This window comes from Otolemur garnettii, unplaced genomic scaffold, assembly GCF_000181295.1.
Source record: "Otolemur garnettii isolate 467f Iridium unplaced genomic scaffold, OtoGar3 scaffold00057, whole genome shotgun sequence".
Lineage (NCBI taxonomy): Eukaryota > Metazoa > Chordata > Mammalia > Primates > Galagidae > Otolemur > Otolemur garnettii.
This window is the reverse complement of record NW_003852452.1, coordinates 8,780,592-8,791,372: the sequence shown is the minus strand read 5'-3', so window position 1 is coordinate 8,791,372 and position 10,781 is coordinate 8,780,592. Positions and strand designations below refer to the sequence as shown.

General features: G+C 41.4%; 1 protein-coding gene across 1 annotated transcript in view; it reads left to right on the top strand.

Annotated features, from left to right (window-relative positions):
* TMTC1 (transmembrane and tetratricopeptide repeat containing 1) overlaps nt 1-10,781 on the top strand; it is a 260,798-nt gene that overhangs the window by 162,172 nt on the left and 87,845 nt on the right. The window contains exon 9 of the mRNA XM_023514731.1: nt 10,328-10,449. Coding sequence (XP_023370499.1) covers nt 10,328-10,449 — 122 coding nt within the window. The remainder of the gene's footprint in view (nt 1-10,327; nt 10,450-10,781) is intronic.

Here is a 10,781-nt window from a genome sequence, read left to right as displayed (position 1 = left end):
TGGATGTGTTACTTAGTTCAATGTAAGCATTTCACATTGTATATCAAAGCAGTACACTCAACCCCATAAATGCATCAATGTACAAAGTTATGATTTAATAAGAAATAATTTTTTTAAAAGATCAAAAAAAGAAAAACAACCCAAAATGAGTGTATTATAAATGGCATTCATTCAATTTATTTGAATGTGGAAGCCTTTTTCTTTTGCTATTTTTGACCAAGGCTGGGTTTGAACCCACCACCCCCAGCATATGGGTCTGACACCCTACTCTTTTGAGCCACAGGTGCCGCCCAAATATGGAAGCCTTTTTTAGGGACTTCTTGTAAATCAGTGTTCTTGCAGCATGCTTTGGGAAGCTATCTGAAGGTAAATGGACTTTGAAGGTCTATTTGGGGGCCACATTTAAACATTTTCTTGCTTGCATTTTTCATATTTTCAAAACAAACAATAGCCACAACAGCATTGACAAAATTATTTTCATACTATTATCTAATTAGCAGTGGCATCTGAAAAAGGATGCCTTTGAAACTGTTACTTTTAAGGATACAGTTTCCAACCAGACAATAGTAAGTTAGAGTTAAAACTCTAAACAGATCAGTGGAATTTTGATTTTCATTCTATCCAGGCTTTAATGAGAAATGCATGGATAGATATTTGATACGAAAATGTCTATGATAGCTAAGAGTCATGAAGGTATGCGGGACACTGTAAGATCATCCACTTGTAATAGTTTGGGGAGGGACTTTCACCTAGAATAACTGATTCTTGGCAAGTTCAACAGCGGTTTCTAAAGACCAAAATGGCAATGCCTTTATCTCTCCACATGTATTTTCCCTTATATCTAGAATTAAATATTCTATCTTCTCCTACTTAACATGAGTGAAAAGAAAGATTTTGAGAAACTACTCTGTGCCTTCCTTGAGTGGGAAACCTCCTGTTCCTGACTCAGAACATTGTCACATTCCCCTTGGAGGAGACCTTTCATGGAAAATTCTTATAGGAGAGCTGGACCACAGAGAAAAGATTTCTTCCAGCATCATGATAAGTCAGTATGTGACTGATAATAAATGGTTGCATTTTGGGGCAGAATTTCGTCTAAGACTTGCTTTCATTTTTGTATCCCATCTGGCTCCAATTGCTAGAGGCCAGCAGTATTTACAAAAGAACCTGGCTAATTTGAATAGCCAAATTGGCTTTGTTAGCTTGTACCCGAGGACTCTGGCATTTGGTACTAAAAAATGATTAATTGGGAAGAACATTTATTAATGTCAGCCTCCCTGGCATTGCTTTGAAAATTCTTTCCATTCCAGTGCACCACAATCCTTTTTGATTGGGTGACTTCAGACAATGAACTCTAGTTGTCTGCCTGTTACAGACTTAAGACATTCACACTGTGACATTGTCTCCACTTGGGAATAAATAGTTCAGTGCCAAGACTTGTTGAAGAAACACATTTACCCTTTGGTTTTTCCGTCTGAATTTTTTTTTTTTTTTTTACTACCTTGTAAGATAAACCCAAGAAAAATAAAACTCCCAACCAGCGATTATTGGGTCAAGTTCTTATCTTTATGTCAAGCCTCATACAGATCATAATGTCCTCTTTTCCATACGCACTTTAGAAGTTTGGGTGCGTATGGAAAATTTCTATACGTACTTGTCAGAAATCAATCTTTTTATGCGTGCATCTTTCGTGCTTCGAAACAGTGAAAACAGGGGCATGCATGTCTGAACCAAGAAAATGACAGGTATTTGATACCACTTTAAAACATAGGACCTTTGTTTTCATCCTTGGCTACGTTTCATTACTTCATTAAATTTGCCCTTTGAAGCTACGGTAGGTAGGTAGGCTGTTTGAAAACAGTTGAAGGTGAGGGAAGAACATTATTCAATCATGTCAGTTCTTTGTGAAAAGAGCCTTTTCACCCCCTCTGTGGAATGAAAATGATCCATCAGGGTTTTATCACCATATGTTTCAGAAACAAGAAAGTGGGTCTTGTCCAATGAAATGCAACTTAGTTTGATTTTAGAACACTACATGTACTCACTATTAAATTGAAACTAATTGATCGATGCCCATGTGCACGTCCGAGAGTAAAACTCAATAGAAAGCTGGCGGGGGGAGGCAAACTCACATCTGATGGGAATGACGCACCCTATCTGGGTGATGGGCACACTTACCATTTTGACTCAAACTGTACAAAATCAATGCATGTCATCAAAACATTGATATCCTTGTAATATTCTGAGATAAAAATTAATTAAAAAAGAAGCTATTTTGATTTTCGATGAGTTTGATAGATACTAAGAATCAAATTTACTACTCTTATAACAATTCCTCCAGAAGTTCAACATGCAAGCAGATGTCACCTTGTTTTGTTTTGCTTTGGGAGTTTTTTGGTACTTGTTAAGAGAGACGCTTACTAAACTTCTTGTCACTTTCATGTATAGTAACCTTGAAGTCTGTCAAAGATATCTCTGTAGTTTGACAAAGTATGGTGAATGATTGTTACAGTGTTGCATTCGAAGAAGATCCAGGCAGAAATAGTTCACAGATAAACACTCCAAGGTTAAAGAGAGAAGCTTAGAGCAACAACAAATTTGGGGACATGTGTAGATTTAAAATTTAGAAGGCTTCTGTCCCACCTACCTGTCCGCTTAGCTTATTCATTGAACCTCTGTAGTCAGTAGAATGTGGGTATTCTACACATTGGCTTACAATTCAGTAACTAAGGTCCGTCAAATAAACTATGTTTTATCCTGTAGTAGCTGGTGGACATGTCCACATCCATTCTTTCAGAGGCTGTGTCAGGATGACCATCTCAAACGCATTCAAACAGAATACGTGACAAGGAGCACACACTCTGTGCTGCAGACCCGTTGCATCCCTCTCATTCTACAATGCAATCTTGTGCTTGCACTTACCTGGCAAAGCAAACCAGAGATTTGAGTCAGAGTTTAGATTTTCTCGACTCCCTCAGCAGTGTCACTTGATGGCTGGTTCTTGTCTGTTGTCTGCGCATCTGCTCCAAAATCAGAAAGTGGGAAAGGGCTGACATTCCTCCCCACGCTCGGCTTTAGCTTTGGATTCCAGAGCCACTGGGCTGTGGGAAGAGGGCAGGCTTTCAAGTGGGAAGACGCTTTTTTCGCACTGGTTGGATCAATGTAGACAAGTGTCTGAAGCTCTCTGGGCCTCAGTTTCCTCCTTTACAAAAGTGGAGATAACTATACCCACCTTACTATACGGTCACGCGATTTCAGTGAGCCTAATTAGGTCAAGTGTCTGTCACATGGTACGTGCTCGAAAACGTTTCTTTGCCCCATCCTCTCCCTCTACAGCTTGCCAGTGGCTTTTCCCACCCTCCACCCTCAGCGTGTCTCTGAACCCCACATGTGATAATTTATAAGTGGAACAGGACTTCAGAAGGTATCTTGTTTTACGACTGTCTTCTATCTCCAGTTTTTGTCACTTCTTAAAATTTAATACCTAGCTTTCCGTAGTGCCTTTTCCAGGTATTTCTTTTAACTTTATAAACATCAACAATTTATTTGTCATCGTTTTGGAGGCTGGACAGTCCAGGATCACGATGTCAGTAACTGGGCATCTGATGAGGGCTCTCTGCTTCCGAGACGGTCTGATCCTTTTCCATATTTTTGTAAAAGAAACCCAGACAGAGATGCAGAAAGTTCACTTCTGACTTCCCTCAGGTCTCCATAAATTCCTCTGCTAGTTTCATTCTAATCAAGGAAAGATTTCTTTGGCAGAATTTTTCTGATTTACTTAATTCCCTTAACACCTCCCTAGTGTTTGCTTAACTTCAAGTGAGTGGAATTTTTTGCGCTGGACTGATACTTTTCAATAAAGTGCCTTTCAAAAGTTTTCTCTTTTTCGCTTTTATATTTTTAAACATTTAAAAACACACTTAAACAGGATGTAACTTACGTTTCCAGATAAAGTTATGAATGTATTTATTCTCAATCAGAGCAAAGCAGGCTGAGAACTCCACTAGTCTACCTCATTTAACCCTGAAAAGGAATTGTTTGCACTTGTGACATAAGACATTTTCATCTCAGGAACCAATGTTTTGATTAAAAACAAATCAAATAGAAAGCTCTGTCCAAAGAAAAAAGCAAACGAAATTCAGAATCAAAGACCAGAAATCTGAAATGTCACTCTTTGAATACTCTTGATTTTAATCTGCTCTTATTCTCTGTTGATTAGTGTATCTGGCAATCCCCCTTGGCAAAGAAACTTTGGCATGGGAAAAAGCAGTGTTTAAATTGGCTCAGAGAAGACATCAAGTACACAAGTCTACTTTTGTCTCCAAGGGGGTATAATTTCTTCATTCATTTCCCCTTTTAAAATTTTACTCCCCGTGCATTTACGAGTAAATTTTAGAGCTCATGAAAGTGAGGAAATGATATCACCAGCCTGAGCCAAGTGGAGTGTGGGTTGGCAGCTGTGCCGTTGAGATCCTGAACCAAAGCCATTTTCTGTCCCAACTCAGCGTATCCGTTGATTTCAGACAAGCAGGAAACATGGGAGGGGCATCTTGCCGTGTCTTACGTTGAAGGTGCGAATTGGGCTCATGTCAGGGAGGACTGGCCTTAAATGTCTCACCGTGTGGCATTCTGGCCATTTGGGCCTAAATGAGGGTCCAAGTTGAATGTGTAATCCATCACCAAAGAATGGGCTCTAAGAACCAGCTTTTAAATTTTCTTACTCTCTTTACCCTTAAGACTGCCTCAGTTTCCCCTTGCCCCCACATTACAGTCATGGAGTTCAGATTCTAGATTTTATTGGGAGTCCTAAGAAAGGGTCTGTTGCATGTAATACCATAATAGCACTAAACACGAAAAACTTCCTCTTCTCCAACTACGGGGGCATTGATGTCAATCTCATTTGCCGGATAAAAAAGCTCTCTAATTGATGTTTATCCTTACCATTTTTATGCAACATTTAAACATTTTTATAGCCTCTATGGTCTTAAAAATAGGCCTTATCCCAAGGGCTAAAACATAATGAAAACCAGTGATATAAGCCAGGACCAGGTCAGGGATGTGTGGGAGCCAGTTCCTATCAGCTTCACACCTGCCTGAGTTCTGACCCTTCTCTGGAATCCAGCTTTCTGCTTTCTGTCCTCATATTCTCACTGTGCTGGTCTAGCAGTCAAAGTCCTGGCGGGAGACATATGGCACGGTCAGTTGCGTGATTGAAGAGACTTATGAAGGGACATTTCCAGTGCTATCGGCAGCACCAGTACAGCCAACATGCAATGGTGACACCTACCAGATGACCCGAAGGGGCAGAGGAGGGACCAGTCACCAGCACCTGGTGCGAGCTGGAGCCTTGGAGAGAAAACCCAGATAGGAGCTGTGCCTGTAGACAGGGGACTCGGCCACTGCCAGACAGAGTTGAAGGAGGGGAGCGGATGAAATTCAAAGGAAAACAGACACAGCAGGGAGGGTCAAGTAGGCAACAGGGCAGGGCAGGTCGGGGCTCAGTGGGCATCCCAGGAAGAAGAAGTTAAAAGTACATTTGTGTGGAAGGGAGGCAGGATTCTGTCATCTCAAAGAGCCAGGCTCTCTCTGTTCTGCTTCCTCCAGCTTGGCACTACTTATTTTGCTCTTGAAAGTGTTCTTCTTGGCTTTGGAGTTAGAGTGTTGAAGATGAGATCAGTTCCCCATCCATCTGATGCTGTCTACAGTACCATCGGGTTGATAGCATCACTAAGCAAAAGGGCTTTCTGGGAGTCAAAGTTCATGATATTTTAAATACACCTCGGATTTTCTCACATGGAGGCTCCACTATAAATTCCCCGTAGATAGCAGTAGGAGCCTTGTGCCAGCATCTACATCAGTGGTTCTCAACCTTCCTAATGCCGCGGCCCTTTAATAATTTCCTGTGGGTCGCGACCCACAGGTTGATAACCGCTGATCTAGATAAATGTAAATATGCATTGATGACTGCCATCAGGGAATCAATGCCTAGTCTAACAGAGGAAGTAGACCCATACACAGATGTATATAGAAGAAAAAGAGCCTATTCAGTGTTCACCCACACCAGTTGTCAGCATAGCAGATACCTTAATCCCAGGGCTGAAGGAGGGAGCGTTACTGTTGCCAGCCTCCCTCTAGATTGATAAATTGGATGCAGACAGCTAGATCCTAGGGCTGCCAAATAAATCCTTAGGATTGAAATATAACTGTGCAATTCATAGAACCATGGGAACACACTCATGCTGGAAATGCCTTGTACCGTTTCTCTGAAACCTGTTTCAGAGGTAGGAAAATAATACTATAATAGTAATGGTGATGATAATGACTGGAGTGAGCCTATTTTTCACCTCCAGGAAGTGAGCAGCCTACAGTGCTGCTGACTCGGGCAGGGAGGAATCCTTTTATCATTACCTCTCGCCCCACCCTGCTGGACAGAGTGCACAGCTGTATCTCCGTGTGCGCAGGTTCATCTGTGACCTGCCCTTTGAAAGATGAGTTGGGAGTACGAAAGGGGGGAAATAAACCAGAAGCTGCAGGCTAGACATGAGTTCTGGAGCTGGACTTCCTCGGAGGCCCTTTGCGGTTCTGGGAAAGTCCCTCCTCTTCCCTGTGTGGCTCTGCCAGTGGGGGTGAGTGACTTGCCAGCACTTACCTAACAGGGTGTTGAGGCAAAAGTTGTACCTGTTTGCAACTCAGGGGGGTGCTTTTCCATATTCCTCCCAGCCCAGAAAAGAAAAATCTCACACCTGCAATAGTGACTCTGTCATGCATTTTTCCTACAGACGCAATAGGGAGTGATTCTCTTTCTTTATCTCTAACCTGTCATCAGATTAAAACTCAGAGAAGTAAATTAATTTGTCTGAAGTCACACGGTTAATCAGACAAATAGCACAAATCATAAAGGCTGTATTAGAAGCTCTCTTCATTTTCATGTCTCTTCCCTCCCTAATATAATTTGGAGTAAGTAAATTCCCATTTGTCCTTTTTCCTAAGAATGAATGCTTTGGTTATACTTTGGAAAATACCTTGAATTTCTCCCTCCCCCCTTACATATTTTTGGAGTTCCATCTCAGTCTATTAGGCTGAAAGAAGCCATAAATTATTTAGCCAATTTTGTCACATTGGTGATCCATGGGATACAGAAATATCTTTTCCTGGGAATGTACCTAGCCATGGCCACCTCCTCTCTCCCAAATGTGTCTGCCTTGTAAGCAGTTATTTATTTTTCAAGCCCAAATGTTACCTTGACCACAGAGCCCTCTCTCCCTCTTCCCTTCTTCTACTCGGTTTTCTCTCCTGCCTGGTGTATTTATCACTTAATTGATTCATTCAGCAAACGTTTACTCCAGGTTCTGAGCTAAGCACAAGTCACACAGCCAGCAGGGAACACAGCTGCCCAGCTTGCTGACCCTGGGGCTCCAGGCTAGTGAGGCAGTAATGACAGGAAAGTTACACGTGAATGTGTGATTACAACTGGGATGATTTTCATGAAAGAAATAAAGACCATGCCTGGACCTGAAGAAGCTGGTGGAGGAACAGATGGACACACACAGCACTGAGTCTCCAGTTTGCACATGGTCTTCTGGGGGAGGCTTGTGTTCCTTGACCTTCCCCTGCTTGGTGTCCCCAGCACTGGGGGGGGGGATCACCCTGGGGATCCCACCCACTGCAGGGGTGCTGTGAGTGAGGAGGGGGCAGGGAGGGTGGCATCAGCTTGCACCTGACAACCATCTCAAGGATGAAGGTGCCTCTCAACCTGATGGCTGCTTGGCACTTGGGGCTCTGTTGAGTCAGAGACACCACACACACAGACACACACATACACATGCACGTACCCCCTCCCCCATACACACTTTACTCAGGGAGGTGAGTGTGTTTGATAAGATAGAAGGTATGATTTGGGGGATGTGATATTAGGAATGCCTCTCTCAGGTCCCCAATGGGGGCCATTCTAATAACCAGAGAGCACTGTCCATGGACATGGATGACAGCCTGATGGGAGTGCTGTTTATACCGACACTCTGAATTCTTAGGATGGATTAATAGGCTGCATTGCATTCTTTTTAGAAATCTCTTTGGGGGGACACATGAATGGTTGCATAAAAATATACAACTAAGTTGGTGGGTTCGAATCCAGCCCCAACTCCCCAAACAACAATGATGGCTGCAACCAAAAAATAGCCAGGCATTGTGGCGAGCACCTGTGGTCCCAGCTACTTGGGAGGCTGAGGCAGGAGACTCGCTTGAGCCCAGGAGTTGGAGGTTGCTGTGAGCTGTGATGCCACAGCACTCCACCCAGGGGGACCACTTGAGGCTCTGTCTCAAAAAAAAAAAAAAAAATTGCAGCTTTTGAAGAGTCAGAAGAAGTAACCACCTATTTCTAAAAGCCAAAAATGCACCTATGGAAAGGTGCACACATCCAGGTGCTGCTCAATGATGGGCCCAGAGTTCCTGAGGAAGGCGTGGCAGGTCACTCACACTTCTGGGTTTATGTTCAGTATCAGCAAGAAGTACTTGATCTTGATGTGACAGGATTCTTGTGAAGAGGTTGTCTTTTTTTTTTTTTTTTAATTATGTACTTGAAGTTCTGAAAGTGAAGTGTGCTTTGTAAAATGGGAAGTACAATCAGAATTACAGACAGAGCTTGCGGTTTTTAAATAAAATGAGTCTGCTCTTTTTAAAAACTTCTTTGGGTCCGTTTTGTTCAATCATACACATGTAACGTGCTCACGTATCCACTTGAGTTGAGGGCGTGTTATGTTACCAGTTTCCCTTCCTTCTTTTAATGGTAGAGGGTATGTTTCCTGAAATGAGATCATTACTTACAGGACCATTAGGTACTTAATGGAAGCTGTCCAAGACATATGGAATTTCTCTCAGAAATTTTATTAATTTTAATGTTGTAGTTAGTAAAACAAAGTTTTTAATAACATCCTGGTCACAAATATCCTAAAGCATTTAAAATCTTTTACTTTGTCGATTTAAAGCATTTATAGCTTCTACTGGAGAGTTTTATTTATATTTGTGAAATTCTGATATTTATTCTTTTCTAATTAGTAAAAGTAGTAGACAATTTTAGATGTTTATAGGAAACAGTACAAAATGTAATATGGAAAGTACTTCTTAATTTTCTTCTTAAAATATTACCTAATATGATAAAGGTTTTTTTTTTTTTTTTTTGAGACAAAGTCTCACTTTATTGCTCTCGGTAGAGTACTATGGCATCACAGCTCACAGCAAACGCCAGCTTTTGGGCCTAGGCAATTCTCTTGCCTCAGCCTCCCAAGTAGCTGGGACTACAGGTGCCCACCATGATGCCCAACTATTGTTGTAGTTTGGCCGGGGTTGGATTTGAACCCACCACCCTCAGTATATGGGGCCGGCACCCTACTTACTGAGCCACAGGCTTTGCCAATAAAGTCTGTTTTAAATAGAACTTTCTTCAAATGTGGCTATGCTATATACACAAGGAAATATAAACTATTTTTTAGAATGCTCATTACAACATATTATTAGCAGCAGTAAGCAAAAGTTTTTTATTAGTGACAAAAAAATCTACAAATTAATATATACAATGTCAGAATAAGATTCCTTGTCAATGAATTATTGTAATAATTTTTTTTTTTTTTGCAGTTTTTGGCCAGGGCTGGGTCTGAACCTGCCGCCTCTGGCACACGGGGCCGGTGCCCTACTCCTCTGAACCACAGGCGCCACCCATAATAATTTTTTTATTCCAAAAAAAGTATTGAATAAATACTTGTTTACCAGACTATTAGAGGTGTTAAGATGTGCTTCAGTTTAAGTGACTACCATCTTCATTTGTGTCCCAAATTTCATCATTAGCATTTAAGTGTTTTATTAAAATAAATAACTTGTTCTGACAAACTTTTTTTTAAAAAAAAAGCATTTTATTGCAGGGAAGATGGTAATTAAATTCTGCCTTACTGTGTTTGACTTTATCCAATTGTTTTGTTCCCTGGAAATGAGGAGTTTGAGGAGACAGGGATTCTGAAAGTTTCCAGAATACAAAAGTAGGGTTGCTGGAGGGCCAGCCCAGAACAGGGGGTAATGGTCACTGATCATCTTGTGCTGATCTCTTCATTTTTCTGGTGGCAAATGTGTGCCAGGGGCACATGTGAGTGTTATGATGTGCCATGAATTCAGCCTGTGGGCTTTCTCTGTTAAATTCAGCACCCTGGTCAAAATGTTTATATTGGTCCAATGTATTCATTCCACCATTGAGAGCTTAAAAATGAAAAGATGGCTAAATGCGACCTGAGGTGGGGAAGTGAACAAAAATTAATTGGCCCTTCACTCTTGTATGTTGCAGAGACTGGAGCACAACGAGGTCCTCGTGGGCTTGCTGTTCCTGGTGTTCCCGTTCATCCCAGCCAGCAATCTCTTCTTCAGGGTGGGCTTTGTGGTGGCGGAGAGAGTCCTGTACATGCCCAGGTAATTACTGCATGTCATTTCCTCTTTACAAGACCTCCCATCTGTCACCAGCATCAGTAGTTCCAAAGAAACAGCCCTTTGTGTGTGTAACTATTAGATCGTTATCAAGCAAAGGTTTTTATCACCTCAGCTTTAACAGAAAATTGGGTGAGATCAAGTCTGGGCTTATGTATGACCTCCAGCTGCAAGCTCTACAGTTTAAATGTGAAATATTGACTTGAGTATAGTCAGTATTTAAGCGGTAATAATTCACCACTACCTCTTTTTCCAAATGTTTTATTAAATACAATTAAAATAATTTTCTAAGAATATTTGTTGATTTGCATAGAATT